The 27,026-nt window shown below is 32.8% G+C and overlaps 1 protein-coding gene and 1 long non-coding RNA gene across 2 annotated transcripts; one reads left to right on the top strand and one right to left on the bottom strand.

Annotated features, from left to right (window-relative positions):
- The first annotated feature begins 2,645 nt into the window (after nt 1-2,645).
- LOC112008396 (rust resistance kinase Lr10-like) lies at nt 2,646-7,011 on the top strand. Its single transcript, XM_024040730.2, has 2 exons — nt 2,646-3,315; nt 5,909-7,011. Exons 1-2 carry the CDS (start codon nt 2,646-2,648, stop codon nt 7,009-7,011), a joined length of 1,773 nt encoding a protein of 590 aa, XP_023896498.1.
- A 5,818-nt stretch (nt 7,012-12,829) lies between these two features.
- LOC112008395 (uncharacterized) lies at nt 12,830-14,167 on the bottom strand. Its single transcript, XR_010631703.1, has 2 exons — nt 14,004-14,167; nt 12,830-13,765 (listed from the first exon to the last, which is right to left on the bottom strand). It is a non-coding gene; the product is annotated as an uncharacterized LOC112008395 (long non-coding RNA).
- Between the last annotated feature and the right edge of the window lie 12,859 nt (nt 14,168-27,026).

Raw genomic sequence — 27,026 nt, 5'->3', positions numbered from 1 at the left:
GTATGTTGTTTGAGCAACAGATTGAGGCAAAGCAATTAACCATATTAAAAGGGTTTAGTAACTTTTTCTCTCTCCTTTACCATTTGTGGTATGTATATGCCTTTTTCACATATGCTCAACTAAAGTACCCATTAGGATTTCCCTTAATTATGCTAAACATATTAATTTTTTTTAAAAGAACTTTTATATTTATTAAATGAGATATATATATATATATATATGTCGAGGGCCATGTAGCTGAATTGGCACCTCCCCATACACAAAGTGTCTGGGGTTTAAGGGCAAAAAGGTTCAAATTGCGGGAGTAAAGGAAAAAAGGTTTAAGTTGCGGAGTTAGCAGCATATTATAATTATTTCTAAAAAAAAAAAAAAGATATAGAGATATATATTGTCTTCCTTAAGCTAAAGCAGTTGCGATGGAAGTTGTGATAATAGTGGATTCTCGGGTGTGGTGACCTTAAAATCACCTGGTAGAGTTTTTGCCTTGGAGGTTCTATTCATTCGTAAACAAATCACCATGTTAACTTTATTTTCTGCTGCATATTAACTTACTTGGTGATTTGTTTGTGCTACCACGCATATTGCATGTTAATTGAATTAATTAATTAACTTGGCTAATTAATTGGTTAATTTATCACAATGGGTTAATGCATTCTTGGCCTATCAAATAGAAAAGTTATCATTGACTCTATCTAAAGCATTTAAAGTAATAAAGGCATATTAAAGATTTAAGTTGATTGACTAATATAAAACATTAGCCCATTGTTTGGAATTCAATAGGAAGAGCATAATATTTGTTATACTCTTGATTGCATGTGTATCAATTGTTGCCGAAGAAACTAAATATGAGTAAGCTAATATCATAATTCAAATCAATAGTAAAAAAAAAAAAAAAAAATTGAATAAAAATATTTTTGAATATGGCTTAATGCATTCTCACATTCATGGAACGACAAATCAATAGATATTAATTTAACTTATTACACTAAATATATTTTTAATCTATTAGAGTATGTGCTGCAAACTTTCAATAACATAAGCGCTTGTTAAATAAATTCTCTCTAATAAAACAACTTACATATCTCAAGATATGACACTACCAAGCTGCCCTTGATGGTTCTTCTTGCCAAAATCGATCTTGAGCACAAAAACTTCAAAACTACAAATTAAAAGTATTAGTTACAATGTAAACTTTTTAAACCTAAAATGAAAATGAAGAACATAAAAACCTCAATTTTAATTTATCTTTATGAAAGTTACTCTTTTGAATGTATAATCAACTAACAAACACAATAGAATCAAATTGGGTATAATGAAATTGAAGCATCGGCTTAACACCTATGGTCCTATACTAACTTGAAAAACCAAAACGAAAAAGGATCAAGAAAACAACAGTTAAGCTCATTCCATTGAAGTTGAAATGATAGATCCTTCTACACATTGAGCAATACATTGATGAGTTTAGAAAGTTTTATATCTATCAAAAACAAAATGTAGAAACACAGATAATTTAAAAAAAAAAAAAAAAAAACTCATAAGTTTGTTATGCTTAAAATTAACCCCAAAAAAAAAAAATTTGACAATCTTAATCTATTAACAGAACTTGATAAAAATCATAATTAGCAAATAAAAAATGGCATAAAGAGCATCCTATTATATGACTATATCACTTTATAAAGCCCCAAGCCCAAATGCCCATAAGAATGATAATTAACAAACGAAAAGTATAAGTAAGTAAAAGAGCATCTTAGTATCAATTTAAAAAAAAAAAAAAAAAACAGTTTATCATATTGAACCACGACCATTATGACATGAAGTAAGTGGAAGATGAGCATTATTGTTGTTTATTATCCCAGGTGAATAAATATATGTTTTTTTGGAAGATTCATGTGTTTTTAAATAATCTGAATGCTATTTCAGTTTGTGCAAATTATAAAACATAGAATTGGTAATTTAGCAACATAGCCATAGGAGAAGGCATGTAGTGGTTTAGGAAGAGTAGGCATTTAGTTATAAGGGAAGAGGAGTAGGCATAAACATAAAAAAACCTTTGGATGGAGGAATAAGGAAAACACAGAGTTTTTTATTATTAACATCCCTCTATCTTATCCATTAGTCTTATTTATTACTAATTAAAATCTACTGAGTTTAGTAAATAATTGATGTGGCATCTAATAAGTATAATAAATTAAGAATGATGTATTTTATTTTAAAAAAAAATTAATTATCTTTCCAAAGAGAGTGTCACTTGGCAAAACTTCATACTCTCTAGCACGAGATCTCTGCTTTTATATATATATATTGATTGATTTCCAAAGAAGAGTAAGAAAATTTGAAACAATTCTGATATAGAAGTATTCACCTATTCCACCATAAATTGCGTTCCATTGTCAAAACCTTCCGTTTACCCCGTCTCCTACTTCACAAATGACCATGGCCCAGATGACATGTTTATGTCCCAGTAGTGCCCGCCAAGTCAGTCTGGTTTTTCACAAGTCTGGTTTTTCACAAGTCTTCCGTATCCAACTTCCAAGTCAACTGGCGTGTTAATCAGAGAAACTACATGTTATATAGTGAAGAAACGAGAAAATAAGTCATACAAATACGTTGTTTTAGTTTTAGAATAATAGAAGAGAATTTTAGAAATGGCTTCTGTCTCTCTGTTTGTTTCTTTTGTTCTCTCACACCTCGTGCTGCTTCACTCAGCTGAAGAAGAAGGAAAGCGAGAAAACCCATATTGTCGGTCCTTTCAATGTGGAAAATTAGGTGACATTAGCTTCCCATTCACCGAAATCCCACCCTCATTCCCACCCCCATTTTGCAGTTCATTGCAAGTAGAGTGTGACGAAACACATCCGATGATCCACTTGCCACTGGGCGACCCGTGGAGTGAAAGACGATATGAAGTTATAAACATCTCTTACACTACCACCACACAACGCATCCGTCTCAGGGACCATTCGCTTTTGGAATACTTGGAAACCGGTAAATGCGAGAACTTAGACCATTTTGCTTTTCCCAGCTCTCCAATTATCTCTTTTAAACTCACCACACCCAATCGGACCCTATTTAAATGCAATCACCCTCTTGATATTACTTTCCCTGGATTTAAAAATATTCCCTGCAGAGAACATAATATCTACTACTATAGTCCTTCAAACGAGGCTTCTCAAAAATTTTCTCCTGAATGTCCAACTATTCAGCTGCCAGGAAACGAGATTTCACAAGAAGATGAACCGAATTTAATTGCTGAGTTCGACCTTGAATTGCATGTAACTGATCATTGTAGCAGTTGTCTATATAAAGAAGGAAAAGGTATAGACATTGGAATAACACAAAAATGTTTTGATGCACACACACATGTACATTTATGAAATATGGATATAAACTCCTTTATTTTTTTTATGCTGAAGTTGTTCCTAATACATGTGTTGCTACTATTTCTGTTCCATGCCATAATCCACTCTGCCCCAATAGCTTTAGTTAGCTGATTTGGAGTAGTTTCAAATTTAGGTTATGAGAGAGATAGAAATAACTTCGTTTCAGTGAAACCTACGATCGGGTATGTCTGACCTGGTTTTGAAAGTGCTTTGCCTAATACTGTTAAGATCTCAAAGGATGCCAATTTAATTAGCTGTGTCACTTCTTTCTTCATTGTTGAAACTAACAACATTTTTGTATTTATCTGCTCTTGCAGAGAATAAAAACAACAACAAAGTGGTGATACCATTAGGTAAGATGCATCTTCAATCATATTACTTGTTGAAATTGATATAGACACGTGCCTGCTTGGACAGCTTACCAGGATCAAATTATTTCATCTTTAAGTGATATGTTATGTTTTTTGACACATCTAAGTTGCCAATTGCACTTTCTCAAAAAAAAAAAAAAAAAAGTTACCAGTTGCAAGTCTGTTCTTTTTCCCTCACTTGGCATGGAAAATTATCAAAGCTTTAAAACTCTAATTGTATCATTTCATGCAAAAATAATTTCTCCTATTACTGCTATAAGTTTTGTACTATATTACTCTATAGCATGGAATAGAAATAGAAAGAAGTTTAGAGTACTATACACTCTTGTCTGTGAATTGTGATATTTGTTTTTTTGCTAGTGAATTGGGAATTTTGGGATGGCTTCTGTCTCTCTGTTTGTTTTCTTTCTTCTCTCACACCTCCTACAGCTTCACTCATCTGAATAAGAAGAGAAAGCATACCCTAATTATTGTTCTCGCTTTCGGTGTGGAAAATCCGGTCCCATCAGCTTTCCATTCACCAATAACTCACCGCCATCGTGAGGTTTACTGCCAGTAAATTGTGATGGAACATCTCCGTAGATCCTCCTGCCACTGGGGCAGGGGAGTGAAATACCATATGAAGTTATATACATCTATTATTACACCACAACAAACACACGTATCTGACCCTATTTCAATGTAATCGCACTCTTGATAGTGGCGTCCCAATTTTTAGAAAAAAAACTGCGGAGACTAATATCTACTATAGTCATATAAACGAGGCTTATGAGAGTATTCCTTCTGAACGTTCAACTATTCAGCTCCCATTACAAGGGCTGAATATAACTGCTGAGTTCGACCTCGAAGTCCATATACTTGATGTTTGTAGCAGTTGTTATATTAGAGGAGGTCTATGTGAGCTTGACAACAGGGGAAAATTCATTGTACCATTACAGAGAAAGGTATAGATATAGGAATAACACAAATTTTTGGTCCTACACACATATATTGAAAATGCTTATAGATTTCTTTGCATATAAGTTTCTTTACATTCTCATGTTATAGTAAATCCTACAAGTGCGGCTATTTCTATTCCATGCCTTGATCCACTCCTCTACAGCAATAGTTTTAGCCAATTCATATTTGTTTCAGAATTAGTTTATGAGAAATACAAATAACTTTGTTACTGGTAGGCTTCCTATTCTGAAATGGCTCACACCCAGAAAGTAGTTTGTGCATCTTGCATAGTTAGAAAAAGAGAACTTTTAAAATACCTCCAAAGATCCAACTACAGAGCAGTGGAAGACAGTACAATTTTGAAATCATCTCTCACCCTGATATCATGTTACCACGAAACAATAAACCACAGAGTTTTATAGTGAAGTTTATGCGATTGATGAATGTTCCAATTGTTATAGTAGGGAATTTTTCATTGTGCCAATTTGGAACGAGGTATTGACATGGGAATTTTCAAATTAGTAAAAATTCTTATAAATTTCGTTTGTTTCTAGGTATTAGTTTTTCTTAATACATGTATATGGCTTGCTGCTATTCTATTCTATGCCACAATCCACATACCACTCTTCTGCAGCACTAGATTTAGTAGATTCAGATTTGCTCCTTCTTTTAGGAAAATAGAAATAGATTGAACTTTCTTGTTATAAAATCTGTATCAGATAAATGTACACCGAAGTTCATTGCTCTTTGTTAAATACTGTTGATATTTCAAAGATTACCAATTTTGCTCTGTCAATATGTTGCATTAATTATTATTATTTTAACCCCTTCTTACGGTGTGTCTAATTATCAAATCTTTTAGAGTATTATTCATGCAATGATATAAGGTTTTGTTGTCAATTTTGGTAATGGCTCCATTTGCTCCATTTTTTTATAATTCAATACCATGTTCTAATGTGTATGAAATCCATCGGTACAATAGCTAATTTTTCATAGTTCATGATTTTCCTCCAAAGCTCCCTATCTCCCGTCCATCAAAACATATATCCTTTAATCTGCTTATAATACTGGATGCCAAGTCATCCTTAGCATGTCCTTCATTGTTATTCTTGTGTCACCACAAGAAAATGCAATTGAGCTTCAAGACATTATCAACATATAGTTTGAGTTATTGTCGTGTCACCATATTACTTCATAACCTCTATTCTTTTATTACAGCCATTTCTTTTGCGGGAACTGGAGTTTTGATGGTTATAATCTACTGCTCCTGGAGAAAGCTCTCATCAATTAAAAGTATTAATTTTTGGAAGAAGGAAAATTTAACTCATCAGAGAGTCAAGGCGTTTCTAAGGAATCATGGACCTCTTGCTGTTAGAAGATACAATTATTCAGATATAAAGACAATGACCAAGTCCTTCAATGATAAATTAGGCCAAGGGGGCTATGGTAGTGTTTATAAGGGGAAGTTACAAGACGGCAGTTTTGTGGCTGTGAAGGTTTTGAATAATTCGAAAGGAAATGGAGAGGAATTCATTAATGAGGTTGCAACCATTAGTAGGACCTTCCATGTGAACATTGTCACTCTCAAGGGCTTTTGCTTTGAGGGATCTAAAAGAGCTCTTATCTATGAGTTTATGCCTAATGGATCTCTTGAGAAGTTCATATATAAAGGAAATCCTTCAAGTTCTAATCATCAATTGGGGTGGGAAACATTATACAAGATTGCTATTGGCATTGCACGAGGCTTAGAGTACTTGCATAGAGGTTGCAACACACGAATTTTTCATTTTGACATAAAGCCTCACAACATTCTTTTGGATGAGGACTTTTGCCCAAAAATTTCTGATTTTGGCCTTGCAAAGATATGCCCTAGAGAAAATAGTATCATATCAATGGTTGGTGCAAGAGGGACTACTGCATATATTGCTCCTGAAATATTTTGTAGAAATTTTAGAGGGATCTCTCACAAGTCAGATGTTTATAACTATGGAATGATGGTTTTAGAAATGGTAGGAGGCCGAAATAATATTGATGCTAGTGTTGATTTTACTAGTGAGATATATTTTCCACATTGGATTTACAAGCGTGTTGAACTAAATGAAGAATTAGGCCTGCTAGGCCTTTTAAATGAAGGAGATGAAGACAATGCAAGGAAGATGATAATAGTGAGTTTGTGGTGCATACAAATTGATCCCTCAAACCGACCATCAATGAGTAGAGTGGTGGGAATGTTGGAAGGGAGTCTCAACTCCTTGCAAATCCCCCCCAAACCTTTCTTGTTTTCTCCACCAAGAAGATCACCGACAAGTCTTCAATTGTAATGGTGTCAAAACAATAGGACTATTTTGTCCTAGATAGAATGCATCTCTTCTTTAAGGGAAACATTCATTCTAGGAGGTATTGAACTTTGTGAAGTGTATTTAGTTTTAGCTTGTCAATGAACATCTTTTCATTATTGCCTAAAATATTTTATGAAACCTTTATGGTATTCACAATGAAATCAGTAATGTTGACAGTCCAGTACTAATTGAGAACTATGGTATACTTTTTTTTTTTTTCCTTTTTGAGAAAGAACTACGGTATACTTGACAATACAATGAACGCAAATAGTATCTTAGGCAAACTTTTAAGTTTTAGATTGGAGGATACATTTTTTATCTTTTTTTCCCTTTTCATCGTGGAAAGTTGTGGACCTTATTTCTCTTGGGCATTAGCTATTTCAAATTTTCATGCCTCAAATTGCGTAAAATGTCGAAAGTTGTGTACCTTATCATAAAATATTTTATCAAGAATGTACATAGTTTAAATTCCTCAATAGAATTCTGTCCCAAAAAAAAAAATTCCTCAATAGAATGCAACAGGTTATCATTAAAACTAAAAATTTTAACAAATACCCAATTTTATTAGTTAGAACACAGAATTGGTAGTGGGTGCAATGTCAACATATATAAAGCTTAGTTGAACATATAAAATAATTTTTCTTTTAAAGGCAAATTTCGTTTTCAGTTGAGATCTTGTAGTAACAATATTGCTCCATAATGCATGAACCTTTTGTATTAGATCATCAAAAGTTATGGCTCTTCTACGGTTACTTCCAAATCTAGACTCGCTTCATTAAATCCGTTCTCAAGATTATGATTGGTGTTAGGTTTCTTTTGTGTTGGCATATTCTATGCCAAAGTTTTCTTTTATTAAACATTTCATTATTTTGTATATTGTGGATCAATTTGTAATTGGGTTGGGATTTCAAAAGCTGAAACTGAAGTTGGACAAAAAGGAATTTTGATCGAGCAAATATGATTTGCTGTTTGGCTAAAAGGCATGTGAGAGAATTTCAAAAGAAATTGCAGCGGTGATCTTACGGGACACTAGGTAGACCGAAATGGTTAGAACTTGAGAGAATTTTGTTACAAACTCCCTTGCTGTTCTAGTTTGTAGATGATATCAAAACTCCTCTCTAATTTTGTTGCTTGGGACTTTGTCCATGTTGGCAAAGATGTTAATACTTTTGGCCCATAGTGTAGCTTTATTGGGCTATGTCCTATTTACTAATGGGCTAGATGCCCTCTCTTCTTTCCCCTCCTCTGTTTTGGACTTGGCATAGATATATGGGCCTGGTCCTTTTGATGTTTTTTTTATGAAATAAAAATGATTATTCAGCAAAAACAAACCCTCAAAAACTATTCATGTTCATAGAAAGAAGTGGCGCCACGGTCGAGTCAGGATTTGAAGTTATGATGCGGCTTTGCTATTGGTTGCATACAGTGGCTCTAGCCTCTGGCTTGGTTTGGTTGCTTAACCGCCAATGATTTTTTATGTCTGCGTCTAGGTAGGGACAAAATTATTTTGTTTAAAATTTTTTAAAGGGATAGGTTGTTTGTTTTGGGTAAAATTGGTTGATTAAGTGTAATTGTTTTTAGCTTTACTATTGGTAATTTTTGTTACTGGGTAATTTTTTTTGGCTTGTTTATTTTGTTTTAGATTTTAGATTTTGGCCTTTAAAAGAAGGAAAATACTTGAGTCACAAACTTTTTTACAAATTATTAATGTGGTGGGTGATTATTAATAAGTAAAAATGTGATATAAGTGATGGGCCCAAATGCAAACCAATAAAAATTTACTATCTCAACAGTTTGTAAAAATATTGTAGAAAAGTTTGTGGCTATAGTAATACTCTTAAAAGAATCAATGCTATTGTTAGGGGGGGGGGGAATGTTATTTTATGTAACAAAATTGCTAAAATTGGTACCAATGCATATATTAATATTAAAAATAATAAATAAAAAAAAGGTTTGGGAGGGCCATTGCCCCCCTTTGTCCAAGTCTCCCTCCGTCCTTGAACGGCACTCTTTCTTACCCTCACAAAAAGTGGACTAGATTAAATTATTAAACCCTCTTAATCAGAAACATAAAAGATATGTCGAGATTACTGAGCCAGCTCACTAGAGAACAAGCAATTATGAGAAGTTTATATGGACCTTGAGGTTTTGGAAGCTTACAGGCCATTTGATTGGGGTGATTTGGGAAGGATGGAAAAAGAAGCATAGGAAAATAAGAAATAAAATTAGTTTTTAGCTTTTCTTGAGAAAAGATAAATTGGTTTTTAGCTAGTTCAGAGGGAAAAGTGAGAGATTTTGGTGGGATCTAAGTGTTTTCTCTCTGTACTCACCAAAAATGAATCTCCCAATTTGAGGAGAAATGAGTAAGAGAAGGGTACTTGCAGTCAAATTATTTAACTACGCTTGATTATTTGCCTCTCATTTTTCTTTGGGTTGATTGTTTGGTTTTATTTATTTATTTTGAACTAAGCATGATGACTTGTTTTTGTTGATTGTTTGCCTTTTCTTTTCTTTTCTTTTCTTTTCTTTTCTTTTTTTTTTTTTTTGGCGATTTGCTTTTATTTTTTTAACTTGGCATGAATGGTGACTGCTTTTTTTTTTTTTTATAAATTTCTTTCAAGCATTTTATCAAACACTATGGATTCAAAATAAAATATATAATTACTTTTGGATCTTTGCCATGCGAATTCTACAAAGTTTGGCCTCAATTGACGTTTGAATGTCAGCCAATCCATACAGTACATGGGTCTGTGCTTCAATTGCACATGCGTGGAGGAGTGCTTTTTTTTTTTTTTTTTTTTAAATTTTTTTTTATTAAGCTTCTTCCTCATTGATCATTCTAAACAAAACCAGATTACTTATTTACTTATCTTTTCTTAAGGTCTATAGTGACGAAATTTAACAAATTTTCTTAATCACACCCCCATGTAAAGAGCCACATGGCAGGACCTCATGCACTCCCGCATGAGGTCTCTGCTTTTATATTATATATATATATATATTTGATTTATTATTATAGGATAATAGTGAGAGTAAATAAATAAGTAGTGGCTGCATTTATAGGGCTGGGATTTATAGGGCTGAAAATTGCAAAAACCATTTTAAAATTGAAGGGAAATTATATATTTTTTTAAAGAAAATGACATGGCAGCTGATGTGACATAACGTGAGAGCAGCAGCATTAAACGCTACGCTTCAGCTTTTAGTAATATATAGATATAGATTATTTTTTTAATTTTAATTGATAATAAGTTTATTTTTTAAAAAAATTATTTATTATATATTATGTAATAAGAGCATAAGAGCAAAATTATATAAATTACATTATCTATCCTCTTATTTTTCTTCTCAACCAAAAAATAAATTTTCTATCCCTACATTTTTCCATACCTCCAACCAAAAAAATAAAAAAAATTAAAATCTCTTCTGTCTCCCGTTTTTCTATTCTCTACCTATCTTCTATCCACCCACTTTTTAAGATTCCTAATTCCTATGAGTTGTTTGTCTCCATTTGATACATTTTATTTCGTAATGCTGAAATTTTCTTCCACTTATAGTTCTAACTACTTTAAATATTTGTATTACTTGGTTGGAGCTTCATTTTGGTAAATAGAATGTGTCAAATATTGTAGATCGTTCCTTATTTTCAGATTATACTTGTTCCATTGGCCTTCTAAGATCTATAGCAATTATTTATTTATTTATTTTTGTAAAAAAAGAAAAGAAAGAAAAAGAAAGTCCACAAACAGGCTTTGCAAATTGCAATGCCTTTAACTTTTACTACATCACATTTGCCTTGTTCTTCCTTATTCATTGTCAAACATTTTTTTCCCCTATATCAATATTCATATACCAAAAAAAAAAAAAAAAACCCTTCTCAAAAAAATATGAGAAATGATATGTCTACAACATTTTTACAATATTTTTACAACAAATCCTAAGTGGCAAGTTGTTACTGGTTGTTATTGTTGGGGCAAAAAAGTAATCTTAGTATTAGTTTCAAATTTGAACCAATAACAAAAAACAACCCTGTGATTTGTTGTAAAAATATTGTAAAATTGTTGTAGACGTAGCATCTCTAAAAAAATATACCAAAAAAAAAATTTTGAAAGTTATATGACATCCCAAATCATTAATAGTGAAAATTAAACAATTCTTAAACTTAACACATATAAAACAAAACAAAAGAATCAAACAAAACACATCAAAACTATTTATATATATATATATATATTTATATCTATTATATTAAATCTAAAATTAGGCTAGATGTGATTATTTCTCCCTATTATTTTGAATTTGGATATTTTTTCTTGCTATTATTTCAGTAAATCATAACTATATGATTAAATATAGAATTAGTCTATATAGTAAAAACGTATATCATATTATCATAATGTAGGTAAAAAAATAAAAAAAGAATTGACTCCACAGTGTTAGATGACATAAATCTTCGTAAATAATCTATTATATTTAGAGTGAGAAGGCCTAAAAGTTGATTCAAAAGGAACAGCCATGAATTCTTGTAACATATATTATACATAATAGCATAAGTATGGATAAAAAATACAAATAATAGGGTAGAATAGTGATGAAGCTCATACTTTAACGCAATATAAGGCATAGATTTTTATGACCGTGTGGTATGCAAACAATACTTTCTTGGGTGGTTACAATATACTGATACTACTTCCTACAATTTATTAAAAACCTATGTAAAGCATCTTCATCAATCTTTTTTATAATACAAATAAGGGTATCCAAGTCTGCCCCACCCAAACCGTCTGGGCTGAATTGAAAACTGTTCGACCCGATGCCAACAACGGTCGGGGACGAATCTTCACTTCTAGGAACTGAAACTGGTGGGTAGGTTAGTGGTTTTTCGCATAAAAAACAGAGTCCAATTGACCTCCCCTCCAAAATCTTGCCATTCATCACCCTCCCCTTCTCTCTTAGATGTGAATTCGGTGAGTTTTGTCAAGATCCCAGCAAGATCTTTACGAGATCCAATGAGATCTTGACAAAATCCTTTGAGATCTGGCCAAATCACCACTAGATTCGTTGGGATCTAGCTGGATCTTAACTTGCCAAATCTCCACTGCCGTTTAAGATCGTTGCTCTCTATTAGTTTCAACTGAAATTGATCACTGTCCACCCAAACCAAAACTGACTCGACCCATGGTTTTCAACAATCGGCGGCGATCAGCTGCTCTGCCACTCAAAGTTGTCGGGTCGATTCGGGTTGGGCACAAACCTGACCGAGACCGGCTCATGAACAACCGTAAATACAAATGATGAGCCGTACAATGATTTGTTTTGTTTTCCTTTTCAAAGTACACTATGTAACCTCTGTGTAACCTATGGTGGCATAAACCCCTTTATTTTTCTAAAACAAAAGAAAACAAAAAACACTGTACAATTTTGGGTTTGCACAAAAGCAATTTATAAAGATGACATAGGCTTACTCCCCCTCTAATTTATTATTAACTAATTACTTATCCTTTGAGGTCAAGAGACTCAAGGCTGCATCCTAGTGAAAGGATCAACTGCAGAAAATGGAACCCTTGCCTAATGACCACATCAAATTGAACCATTCACTAAGTTCATATGATTAAATATTAATTTTTGATACAAGGGTTTAACAACTTATCATGCGCTCAGATTCAGTAGAGCTTCCAAACGTGTAAGAGTGACTTTTCAGGGAATGACCCCATCCATACTTCACTGCTTCAGCATTTAATAAAACCTGAATCATCAATTTATTATAACTAAATCTTGCAAGAAGAAACAAGGTGGTAAATTATGGCCACAAATAAAACTCTGTTACAATAGCTTTGACACTCAATACACATTGTTTGGAGTTCCTCAGTGATCATTTTCAAATCACAGGCAACTGTAAGCTAACAGTAATTTCCATGGCCTAGGGCAGTATTAGACTTTTGGGTGGAATATGACTTGGGCGGAGCTTTTTGTCTTCCACCAATAAATTTAAGCTGGATCATATGCTTTTAAGAAAGAAGAGAGCCTTTTTTCTAAAGAAGAATCCTGTCCATAGCATCTTATGTTTTCTTTTGGCTCTGAGTCCAGCAGAACAGCAATATTCTCATTAAGATTTAGATATTCCACTCAATATTGTTCGAAAATAAAAGACGGACAGATATAAATCCTCCTGCACACTTCTTGTCAATGAGTGTCAATCATTCCATCTGTGGCTTGACAATGTTGCTTGCTTTTTGCTTCCTCTCACAAGCTAGGTTCATACTTGTCACCATGTCTTCCTCATCCATTCTTGTTAACACAATCTTTGTGTTAATTTCACACATTGTTTTTCTTCTAATGATATTGCCTGACTCAACAAGAATTTGAGTCTGCACCAACTGTTAATATTGGTGATTCAGCTGGTACGGATACTTTTGGATCACTTTGTTTTCTCTTCTTTTCATTTTGGCGTCGCTTATTTAAAGCTTGATCAGCCTTGGAGACGATTTTTGAGACTGTAAACCCTGCAACTTCAAAAGTATGTGATCTATAAGGTATTAAAGAATTGCGAAGCACACATCAACTCCTTTATAGGTCCAAACACAAAGACTGCCTCTCCTTTAACTCCTACAGCAAACAAACCCAGACCTGAAGCAGCAATATCCACTGAACTTGAATCCCAGCTATTGCCACTTACACGGAATTCCCTTCTCACCCATTTCCCAAGCTCTTCAACTCGTTTCTCACCAATTGGTGGCTGAAGCAAGGGGAAATTCACATTGATGTCACAATTATATAGTACACATTACACAACCATAATGCAGCATGCATCTTCCATAAGAGCATAATGAGATAAGTATTGATAAGTAGATAAGCATCTATCAGCTTAGACTCAGGCCTATAATGGGGCCAGGGTACTATAAAATTTTAGTTACATAGACTACTGATTATAAGAATAAAAAACCATGAGCAGGCAGGGAATCACAGAATAATACCTGCAACTGAAGGCCAAAATGTTTCTCTTGCATTATCTGTGCGTTTTCTGTTTTTCCCACGTGTAACAGGAGATAAGGAGATGCCCACACTGTGACGTAGATAGAATCTACAGATGATTCTTCTATATCCAGCCTCATAAGGCCAGCAATATGAACTGTATGACCAGCCTGTCACAATTCAAATGATAAAAGCATGAGCTAGAACAGATACCAATTGGTAAGGAAATCAAAGAATAACAAACTATCAAATAACTGCTAGAACCATCAATAAAAAACTATATTTGAAACAGTGAGTTTTGGCACCTAACTAACTGTACATCAAGTGTTAAACTGACATAGTAATCTTGCAGTAGTTATTAAATTGTCTTGGACTTGTAAACTATTCAACAAACTCACTCATCAGTCATCATCCTGTTCTTATAAACGAGGAGGTGCATTAGAGCTCAAACTCAATGGAAAAACATTTATTACAAAACTTTTTTTTGAGAAACACATTTATTACAAAACTAATTAATCAAATAACATTGCGCACCAGCATCTCTACTTAAAAGCTAAAATCATTTTTTTTTTTGTTAAGATTTGACTGGCATGCTGCTGCCTGGGGTTCCAAGACAAATCAAATGCTGCTCTCACGTGACATAATGACAAGAGAAATCAAAGTAAAATTCTTAACCCTAATCAGGTAAAATAAAAAGCTAAAAGCAGATGCAGAAAAGGATAATCATTAGTGAACGGTTTTAGACCCCTTAAACCAACCAGATTGATTAGCCTAGTTAATTAGCCAAGTTGTTACTTAGTCAAATTATACAATTCTAGGTTGAAACAATTAAACAATCATATCAATAATATAAAGCAGCAGAATAATAAAAAACACAATGATATAATCACCTAGGAAACCACACCGGTAAAAACCTGGGGAGTATTTGACCCACCGATCCTCAAGGCAAACCTGAATCCACTATGAAAGAATCGAAGTTTATACAAAAGGACTTACAAGCTCCCCGCTCGACTTCCTAATGCTACCTACCAATAGAACTTACTGACACAACCCCGTGCAAGCTCCGAATCCACGGACTCCTTCTTTCTTGGATTCTCCAATCAGCTATAAGCACCCACGCTTGATATTCTTTAAGCTTCAATGGTAGCAACCGAGTTGATCATCAAGATGTTGAAGTAATCTCTACCTTGAAAACCCTAAGCTTTGTGTAAAGGAAAGCTTCTCTAGATCTCACAAGAGATTTACACAAAACAGCAATGTATGTGCAACAATACAACTGGAGCAACTCTAAAAACGTGGCTAGGGTTTTGCCTTATATACCTAGGGCAAAAACATAAAACCCTAAACGTGTAATGAGTTAGGGCTGAGTTGAAAAACCTGTAGAAAACGCAATCTGGCCGACTTTCGATTGATTGAGTCTATCCTTCGATTGATTGAGCCAGACCGAAATGCCCCAATGCATCTGCAATCTCTCGATTCCAACTTTACAATTATTAATCAACTTTGAGCAAGCTTAAACAAGACTAAACATATTGTTTTGATCATGGTTTGCTAATATTACACATTAGAGTTCTAAATACATAAATTCCTAAACCTTTAGAACCTAACAATTAGGAAAAGAGAAAAATAAATAAAATGAAAAGAATCATGACCAGCCTTCCAGTAAATATTTGTAACGAGAAGGATACAAGGCTGGAAAAAGGAAAGTTAAATACATGAAAACTAAGCACAATTTGGTTGACGTCTTTGTGTGCAACTAGTATAATTATGCACCACCCCTTGCTATTTTATATACATGTTGCTAGGCCATTGTCCAAATGAGAGAGAGTTAGTCGTATAGGAAAAATAGTGCAATAATATTATAGTCAAATATGATAGGGTGTTTCTAGTGTATTTCGGGTGATCTTATGAGAGTGCTTATGTGCTACTAGGGGCAGAGTTAGGAATTTTTGTTTGGAGAGGTCAAATTGCGACACTAATATATCTATCAAAACAACCTCCCAACACACACACACATATACACATGCTTTTTATTATATATACACGCACTTCTTTATTTGATAAGTTATATATATATATATATACACACACACACATAACCAAAAAAAAAAAAAAAGCTTAGTATTTTTAATTAAAATTATGTTTGATAGCGATCTTTCATAAAATAAAATTCAATTTTTCCATTTTCATTGTGAAATTCTTAAAAATTTCATTTTAAATACAAATGATCAAATTTTATACTAAAGTAAGTAAATTTTTTTTTCAATTCAACTAATGAAATTCTCAAAAACATAAATGATCCAAAACTTGAAGGAATAAGTTCGGCTCCAAACATATTTAAAACTATCTTGCTCTAACCCATTATGTGACAACTAAAGACACATTTCATGTGTAATTTTAGTGACAAGATTTTTTAATGAGTCAATCACTTGTTAATTGCCACATAATGGGTTTATGCTAAATTTTATCAAATATTTAACAGATACAAGAGCACATTTTATGATAAAAATAGAATTGTGAAAAATAAAGTTATATCTCTATAACTATTAAACCAAATTTTTTTTAGAGCATCATTGGACTAATTCAAATATCTGGGAGGGGGGGGCAATTCTTATTTTTGTAGACTAGATTTTGAAAATATTAAAATAATTATATATAATAAAAAATCAAAATTTGGGGGGGGGGGGGGGCATGCCCTTGTACATCCCTTCGCCCCTGTGTGCTACTATTATAATCTACATATTTTTATAGTGAAAATTTCTTTGTCGTCATCTGTGGAGGTAGACAAATTGTCAAACAATGTAAATTCTCTGTCTATTTTCTTTATCTTCTTTAATCTTGTGTAAACGGATTAATTTTCACAACAAAGGAAAATTATTTGGTAGGTGCTCCCTCCTTTTACATTTAAAAAAAAAAAATTATAAACCCTACTATAAATTTAATTAGTGAGATTCATTATAAAGATAAGAGGAAGAAATACCACACCACCGCACTTCGAAAGCATATGATAATTACTTTTTGAGAATTAGGAAGACATATGAAATAAGTCATGGATTCTGTAAAATTAAGGGCCCTTAAAAGGGGCCCTGAATTATAATGGATTTGATTGGCCCAATGCGATCCTCCTCCACTGACAAGCCTATTGTCTGTAGTACCATTTCTCCATAATCCATGTTGTATGATCCCAATATTATTGAAAGATAAATCTATATGGACCATATACCACTAAGAAAATTACATAGTATGGTTACAAACTTTGCAGTGTCCTTTAACAATGGGGATTAGTATGGGACAATGGGAAGCCCATACTTACATCAATCCCCATTCTGGTTCACACTTTAAGGCTCTATTTGGTTGGGGGATGAAAAAGCAGAAGAACATAAAATATTTTAATTTTGTCATATATTGTTTGGTTGAGAAGAAAAATGAGAGAATAGAAAATATTGTTTGTATAAATTTAATCCCAAAAACAAATGAACAAAAAAAAAAAACAAATTAGATATTTAAAAAAGGGGTGAACAAACCCAAAAAAACCAAAAACAAACGAAAATGAGAAGTGCCAGAAAATAGACAAAAACCAAAGAATAAAAAAAGAAGGAAAAAAAAAAAAACTGAAAACACATGGTAGCAGAAAAAGAAAAATCCAAAGGAAAAGAAAGGACAAAAGAGAGAAAAAAAAAAAAAAAAAGCCAAAGAAAAAAAAAATCATGTGAAAGTTGCAATAAGGTTATTATGGTCCACAAGTGGGAATTTTTTGTTCCCAATTTTCTTCTCTTTAGTTTTTTCCTAATTTGAGAAGAAAACATTTTGGTGGGCCCATAGAAAAAACACCCAAATCTCATCAATTTTCTCTCTTAAAATCACTCTAACTAAACACCCACAAAACTATTTTCTCTTTACTTTTCTCTCCCTCCTAAAATCACCCCACCTAAACAGACCCTAAGTCTTTATTTGGTTAAGGGGTGAAAAATGGTAAGTGGATGGAAAAGAAAATAATTTTCTCTCATGCGTGTTTGGTTCGGTGAATGAAAAAGTGGAGGGAATTTTTTTATTTTTTTTTGGTTGAGGAGAAAAGTAAGAGAATGGAAAAAGTACTTTATAAAAATTTACTTATATACTCTTATTAAAAAAAATCATATAAAAAAGAAAACAACCAACCAACCNNCCCCCACCCCCCCCCCCCCCACCCCCCCCCCCACAAACCTATAGCCCTTTGTCTCTAAGCCTTATCTCACCAAATATCTACGGATTGCACCGGCACTACACACGTACTGAGCTCAAATTTATCTCTATGTTGAGTCTATCAGAAGAAGATATTTCTTTACTCTTGGCCCACACCGAACTTGCTTTTCTTTCCCACACAAAAACATTGAGTTTTGGGTGTTTGGTGAACCAAATTAGGTGTGGGTTATGTGTTTTTCTTTTAAGCCCAAATAAAACAAAGTGATGAAATAATGAGTTTTGCCTAACAGATGGACTAAACCAAAAAGTTACTATAGATAGAGACTCTTTTTATATGGTTAGAAGATTTAAATGTTTAATGCTTAAATTTAAAATAAACATAACTTATGTTCAATTATGATACATATATACATATATACATACATACACATATATATACCTAAAAATAAATATTAATTAATTAGTTGTCATATCCTAGACATGTGGTATCCTAGTTTTTCAAGAAATACTGTGTCACTGTACTATGTATCGTGTTGTGCTATGTATTGTGTCTGTATCCATGCAACTTAGCTTGACTAGCACCTATTATAACAAACCTGGCCTATGGTGACGAAATCTAGTGAGGAAAAAAAAATTGGTCACCAAGCAGCAACATTCAGGGAGGAAATAAAAAGTTTGTCACCAAATATTAAAAAATACATAAAAATGTTGACGAAATCATATTTTGTCACTAAAGATATTACAATTGGTGACAAAACTTCCTTTCATCACCTTAGGCCATGGAAAAAACTAGCACCAAAGAAATTTTTAGGCACAAATGTCTATGGTGACGAAATATTTCATCATGCAAAGTGGGATCTAGGGAGACAAAAATATTCGTCACCAAATATTATCAATAGGTGACAAAACACTAATTTCATCGACCAATATAAAAGAATTTATTATCATTGGTAACGAAATGCTTTTTCGTCACCTATAAACCAAAAAAGTAAGGTGCCAATCGAAAATGTTGAGCATGAAAGACAAAATTTGTAGCCGCTAAACATTTAAAATAAACACATTTAGTGACGAAATCTAATTTCGTCACCTAATGTTAGGGTTTTCAAATGGGTGGGTTTTTGGGTGGCATAATATTGGGTTCGGTACATAAAACTCATTTACTCATTATTACCCATTTATCTAATTACTTCTAAGTTCTAACCCAAACTAAACCCAATTATTAGAGGTTTAGAGCTATTTTGGTCGTTTTAGAGGTTTCAAGATATTTTTTTTGTGGTAATTTTGGAGGTTTCAGGTTATTTGTGGTCATTTTAGAGGTTTTGGGTGTATTTTGGTCATTTTAGAGGTTTTGGGTATATTTTGGTCATTTTAAAAGTTTAGGGGTATTTTCGTCATTTTTAGATTTCGGGGATATTTTGGTCATTTTTTAGATTTAAGAGGTATTTTCATCATTTTTAGGTTTTCGGAGCATTTTGGTCATATTTTAGGTTTTGGGGATTTTCGGTCATTTTTAAGGTTTCAAGGGATATTTTGGTCAGTTGACAGATTTAGGGGTATTTCATCAAATTATATGGTCAAATAAAAAAATTACAAATTAAAAATCATTGGTGACAAATTTATTTCATCTCTGAATATGATATTTAGTGATGAAATATATTAGGTGATGAAAAAGTTTTCGTCACCTATAATTTTTTTTTAATTAAAAAATTAAAACAATTTAGTGACAAGAATTTTCATCACCACGAATTTCTGTGACCAAGATTATGTGATGATTTATGTTTCATCACCATATGTCATAGGTGATGAAATAAGGGTATTTAGTGATGCACAGTTTTCGTTACCATAGGTCTTGTTTTGTTGTAGTGACCGTCGCTAATGGCTCTCCTCCCCTTACATATATACCATGGTCGATAATATTCTCCATCTCTACAAGTCATGAGAACAGTGACAATTTTATTTGCCAATTAGTAATTAGGATTGATCACTAACTTTGATATGGCAAGATTAGCTATTAACCAGAAAGGGAATGGTTTTAGATTTAACTCCTGCAAGTATAAAGCTCCTTTCAGAACTACAAGCCTATATTCTTAAATGGGGTTATCGTTTTGTTCCTTCAAACCATATGGTATGTCAAGCATATTTTATATATTGTAGTGTGTGTGTATGTTTTCTTTTTTCTTTTTGTCTCTTTTACAATGAAATGCTGCCAAGAAAGTGGTTTGCTCTATATTTCAATGCTAAAGGTAATCCAAATATTTGCAGTTCTATATTTACACATGTTTGATAAAGTGACTAAAAGAAGGATTAGAAAAAAACAAGATTGGCTATGTTCATGTAGGGAGAAAAAAAGAATGAATATTTAAGAATACTATTATGTTAGTAATCTTCATTCATAAATTGGTGTGTTTCATTGGATTTATTGCAGCAATGACAATAGTAAAACGAAATTTAGGCAATGATTCACGCTGTCTTATGTGGCAATTTAGTGGAATCATATGCTCATATTAAGTGCCTTGCAGCAAGGGCCATATGGCATGCCTGCAACTGGGTTTAAGATCTGGCACCCTTAAGATATTATTAAGCTGGTTCTAAATTCATCCATTCAGTTTTTGCCAGGTGATCAGCACTCAGCAGCACAAGGAAGTGAATGAGATATGCTCATTGCAGATGACATTCACATTAATTGGATTCTACTTGGAATTTAAGAAACCATATTGTTCACAATGGGGGTAAGGTTAACATCATAGCTTAGAGTGAAGAAATGATTTCCTAGAAGCCCCCTCCTAGGGGTATGATAAATTTAAATGTGGATGCTGCTGTATTCAAATGACGTTACTACTTTGGCTGTGGTGGCTAGGATGATTTTGGTGAGATGCTAAAGGTTTGAGCTATGTGCTCCAATCTAGGCTGAAGCACTTGCAATACTCAGGGCTTTACATATCGCCAGTTGAGAAAATTGGCTGCACATTGTTATAGAGGGAGATGAAAACCATGCTTTGATTCTCTGGCTGTGGAAGGCATTCAAGCTCACTAGTCCAATTAAACTGTTATTGGTAATATCTTAGAACTTAGTAATTCTTTTAATTGTTGCAACTTTTACTGGATTAGGAGAATATTCAACTCTGCAGCTCACGTTACTGCAAAACTAGCTATTAATCGTAGGAGTTCTTTTTGTTTGGAATAAGCCTGATAGACCTGCTCACAGCTATACCTACACTCAATGGTGGAACCTCCTTTACTTTCTCAATAATAAAGCCTTTTACGTTTGTATAAGTTGGAAAATATTGTTCAATTCCATACTTCCATACCATCTTGGATGTGTGCAGGTTTGATTGCTTCCTTGTGGTTCTATAGGTTTCATTTTAATGAAAGTTTCAGTTTATCAACCCAAAAAAAAAAAAAAAAAAAAAAGGTACAGTAAGCTTTTGCATACCAAGTCCCAGACAAATACTTTAGATGGTTGGAGAAGAGTTTTGACATATATGCGTACGTGCCTCATTTCATTTGAAGCCGTGAACAGTTGCTTAATATCTAAAACTACGTTGAATTTTTTTTAGAAGATTAAACTCTTATTCACTCCAACAGTTGCTAATGTAATACTGAGTACCTCTTATTGGCTGTAATCAAGCTGGAAGCTCATTAGGGACTCTCAAGTCTAACCCATGAATTTCTAGTTTAAAATTCGATTGAAGTATGTAACAAATTTTTATTATTAGTTTCAAAAGTAGAATACAATGTCGTATGTAATATCTAACTTAAACCTATATTCTCTTTCTTGCTCACTGAAAGAAATATACAGGATGACTTCAATTCAAGTTCTACAAGAAGCCTATAGAAAATTTTCATGTAGTGTTCTTAAAAATATTTGAGATCTTAGATTTAAAAGTTATTTGGAGTTAAAGGCCTGTGTTAAGATTTAGATCCAAACGGGTAATTCACAAGCCAAAATATGTGATTATGAAGGTTGTATACTCGTAGTAATTGTAATTTAGTTATATTGTGAAATTGGTCAAGGTCCAAACTGTTCAAGTTGCAGTTTGAACCACACGAGTTTAAAAAGAGTGACTTAAGGCCTCGCTTGAACAATCATACAAGTCATGAGAATTGTGAAAAATTGTTCCTAGTCACAATCTTCTCAGCAAAAGGAGAAATTATGCCCTTATTCTAAACTTTACAGTTTTTTTCTTGTGAATGGTCCCATCCTTGACAAGGGGAAATCATCACAACCCTCTTTGCAATTGCCCCGTCTATTGGACTAAATGACTCTTCTGCTTCTACACCCGCTAGCGTTACTCTTTTTCTTCATAGTATTATTATTAAAATAATTATTTTCTACATTAATGTTGACACGTTTATTGTTCTTGGTTTTCCTTGGCTTCCTAGAATAAACATTCGCAATCTCATTCATTCTCATGGTTGAGATTGAGGTTGGTTTCCTGTGTATGTGATTGAGATGCAGAGAAATCGAGATAACTTATGGTGGTTGTTCTTCTCCATCTCCACCTAATAGATTATCGGTACAGAACGACGCCGTTTCTTCTATTTCCGACATATTATTGCATGCTAAGATTGTAAGAAAGAAAACTTGGTCACTTGGTTCTTTCTACTATTTTATCCTTTTAATTCTATTTCTGGTGATTTGTGTGATCCAATTATTATTATTATTATTATTTTTTAATCCTTCCAGCCCAATAACATTACAGTACTTTCCAGCGCACTTCATCATCCAGTTGAACTTGTGTTATGGGTCGTTCATGTCAGTGTAAGCACTTTGGACCCCCTTCAATTGGTATTTTCTGCTTACAACATGTCAAGGTTTTGTTTAAAAATTGGGAGAATAAAAAATGAGGGAACTAAAAAATAGGAGGATAGAAGAGATTTTAATTTTTTTTTATATTATTTGGTTGGAGGTATGGAAAAATGTAGGGATAGAAAATTTATTTTTTTGGTTGAGAAGAAAAATAAGAGGATAGATAATGTAATTTATATAATTTTGCTCTTATGCTCTTATTACATAATATATAATAAATAATTTTTTTAAAAAATATATATGAAATAATTTGACACAATATAAAAGTGACACAATGTAATTATTACTTTATTTTAACTTCTTTTTATATTTTTATATATAAATGTGTGATTAATTAAATTAGTTAAAATAACGTATGAAAAAAGAAAAAAGAAGAAGCAGCAATATTACTTGCTAGCATGGTTTTAAAAATTGGACCAAACTGTCCCGTTGAATCGGGTTAACCAAAAACTGCCTACTAATTTGATTTAAAATAAAAAACTGCAAAATCAATTTTTATGTCGAACCTCATGACATGCGGTCCAACTAGCAGGTCTTTGCACCCATGAACGGGTCTACCAATCAGATCTAGTTTTTTCCCTCAAAACAGTGGCTGAAACAAACCAAATCTACAGTCCATCTTCCTCACAGACTTCGACTTCCTTCATTTGCTGTTGAAGCTCCTTTTTGGTAGCAACATCTTTTTTCTTTTGTCTTTTCAATTTATTTGGTTATATACATTTTTTTCTCTTTTTTTTAATAATAACTAAACTTTAAAATAATTTCATTTTTTTTATATAAAAAAAAAAATGCTACATCCAAACGCACTACCAACCTTGACATATAAACTCCTATTCTAAAATAATAATAATAATAACAACAACAACAACAAATAAAATAAAATAACAACACCAACAACCTTGACACATAAACTATGGTTCAGTTGATCTAGTTGTCAACTCTTGGATAATGGGTTTTTCAAGTATTTGATGGCTATTTTTGAGCTAAAATAAAAGTGGAACTCTCATGTCCTTTGAGGCAAGTTCGATTTGGGACGTGTTCTCCATTGTGAGGGAATAAATTGATGCAATCACTTACCCAAAACCATTAAAGAGTGAATGTGAAATTGACTCCTAAAGTGCTCACTTAAACATGGTTTAAATTGGTAAAATTTTAAGTCTCACCTAGAAAAAGAATTGAATATTTTGTGAGTTTATTCCAAACAATAAAAATGTCCTCTCTCAAGAATTTTAATTATTGTGACTTTAAACTGTCAAGAATCTATAGCTCTTGTGATTAAAATTCTTTGCAACCAAATAAATCTCTCTCTTCACCATTGACTATGCCTTAGAAAAGTGTAGTCCGGTCATTTTGGAGGGAGAAAGAAAATAGTGGAATCTAGATGTTTAACATTAAAAAAATTAGTTAATTTAAATTCGAATTTCATGCAATTCTACACGTTAATATTTGCTCATAACTTATATGATGATATATGTCTATATTTAGAGTTGCAAATTCACATAAGTCAATACCATAAGGAGGTTTGTAAAAACCCTAGGAATTTAAGTTTTACAAAATAAATGGCACACAAAATGGGTAAGAGCATTATCATCAAATTTGCCAAAATCCAATTACTTTTTTTGCAATATGCTACAATACCATTCTACTAATAGAATGGTACTATAGCATGTTGTAAATATATATATATATATATTATTTTTTTCTCGGCTGAGATCGGCATTTCCAGTGGCAGTGGGCCAGAGATTGATGGTTGCTTGCAGTGGTGTCCCTTTCCTGCACACCAGGGAAGCCACCACCAATAACCTCTGACCTCAATCTTTTCTATCTATTTCTCTTATTATTATTATTATTATTGTTTTCGGTTCATGTTTGTCTTATGGTGTTTGTGTTTTGGTTTTAGAATGGGTTTGTGGTGGTTTTGGTATCTCTGGTGGTGGTTTCAATAGTAATGGTAAAGGGCTGTGGGGTGATAGATAATGGTGCTTGTGGTTTTTGTTTTTTTGTTATTTTTTAATATAGATGAGTTTTTATTATTTTATTTTTATGTGGTGTAATGTTAAAATAGAAGATGTGATGTAAATCATATTGTAAAATGATGTGCTAAGATTGATAAAATAAGTTTTGATGTAGTAAAATGTCATTTGACATAGCATGCCTAATGCTAGTGCTCTAATTATTAAATTCAAAACTTTAATAGAATCATGAGTTTTACTAAAAATATCATAGATCATTTTATGTATTTTTCTTTTTTGTTAATTTCTCTCTTCATAATTTATTCTCTTCAACACCGAAATCTTATTTACTTTTACTATACAAAATTATCTACTAATTATCCCAAACAACCGAAGTGACTCTAAAGACATAATAGCAGTTTGTTTTGTATTTGTTTTTAGAAGCATATACACATGGGAAAAGAGATGGTTATATCATTATTTTAATGCATATTCTAATAAGTCCTTAAATTTTTAGGATTTCGGCAATATTTGACTCCAAATACTTTTGGAGTTATCTCACTTAAACTTTTTATCTGACAATTGAATAAATTGTCCCTATGTATATAATTATTGTCATAAGAATTTTTAAATGAGTTACAAGACTTAATTAAATAATACACATAATAAATATACTATTATAAATCGTTACACGTTGAAAAAGATAATTTCAAATTTATTTTAAGTTATATATTTTTTTATATATTTCAACATGTACCTCGAACAAAGTTATTTTCAAAAAAACAAAAAAACTCTTATAGATGAAACATGCGTGTGCTAATTAAGAAAACAAAAGGAAGGTACAAAGTTCAAACATGCATGGAATTGTATCCGACTAATTAATTAATAATTAATTAGTAATTAATAGAATAGACGAGTGATTAATAGTACAAAAAAGACAACTTTCCAGCTTCCAACTTTTTCTTCTGCTACAGATATTAAGGAAACCTGCCCTGTTTCGTGCCTTTTGCCTCTTACGTCTTTTCGAGGAGGCCTCGGGGTCTTTTCATTGTCTCCAAACGCACGCACAGAGAGAGAGAGAGAGAGAGAGAGAGAGAAAAGAAGGTTACGGAAATGGCAGAGGTGGATTGGAATAATCAAAGGAGTAAAATGATGATAGAAGAACAGGCAAAGGAGGAGTTGGAAATACTAGAAACCCAACATCCCAACCGTTTTGAGTACCTGAAGCTTGAGCTCAAGTCCTTCATCTTTCACATTCAATCCCAGAGCCAACTTCCACTTCCTGAGAACTACAGCTCCAGCTCCTTTCCCACCTCTTCTATTGCTACTACTCAAGGTTATATATCTTTCTCACTCTCATCTCATATAATCTTCTTTTCTTTATTTAACTTTCCATTATTTTCTTTGTGATGACTTTCTACATATAATTTTTTTTTGCTAAACAGAATCAACCAGTAATAGGAAGGGAAGGTGTGGGGGGGGTGGGGTGGGGGGGGATTGTGTGGTTTAAAGGATGGGAATAGACTTTGGTGGAGATTGTGGGTGGGTGTGGGTTTCTTGGAAGTTGAGAGAGAGAAGAGAAGACCAGATATAAATTTTTGCTAGTTTGTGGTTCGGCATTCTCAACTCATCATAATACAGGCATCTCTCTCTCTCTCTCTCTCTCTCTTTAAAGTTCTCTTCTCTATGGGTTGATTGATTTTTTAAAGACTAATTTGTCATCCTTTTTAGTTTCGTTGCTTCAATTTCTATCAAATATTTGATGAAGAAATGTAGAGTGGTTGTTGAAGTTTTATTTTTATTCATGCATGTTATTAAAGTCAAGTTTGTTTTCTGATAGTATTTGCTTTGGAATTTGGGATGTAGAGCAACCAGATTGTGATGAGTGACCAATGGTATATATTCATAATACTTTGTTTTCCCCTTCTTCTATCACTTTGAAGCTTGCAACATATTAATTTATTTTTTTAACAATATTAAAAAAAAAAATTAATGAGCTTTGGTATTCTATATTTTTCTTTGGTTTAATTGTTTTCAAACTAGTGAAATTTTAAAACAAATAACAAATATTTTGTATTGTC

This window comes from Quercus suber, unplaced genomic scaffold, assembly GCF_002906115.3.
Source record: "Quercus suber isolate HL8 unplaced genomic scaffold, Cork oak 2.0 scaffold_236, whole genome shotgun sequence".
In the NCBI taxonomy this organism is placed as follows: Eukaryota; Viridiplantae; Streptophyta; class Magnoliopsida; order Fagales; family Fagaceae; genus Quercus; species Quercus suber.
The sequence above is the reverse complement of the archived record's forward strand: the minus strand, read 5'-3'. Positions and strand labels throughout refer to the sequence as shown.

What these genes read in the sequence shown, in the direction of transcription:
- LOC112008396 (XM_024040730.2), top strand. Translation starts at nt 2,646, where the DNA reads ATGGCTTCTGTCTCTCTGTTTGTTTCTTTTGTTCTCTCACACCTCGTG. An exon ending in TCTATATAAAGAAGGAAAAG is followed by an intron (nt 3,316 to 5,908) that starts GTATAGACATTG and finishes CTTTTATTACAG; the next exon opens with CCATTTCTTTTGCGGGAACT.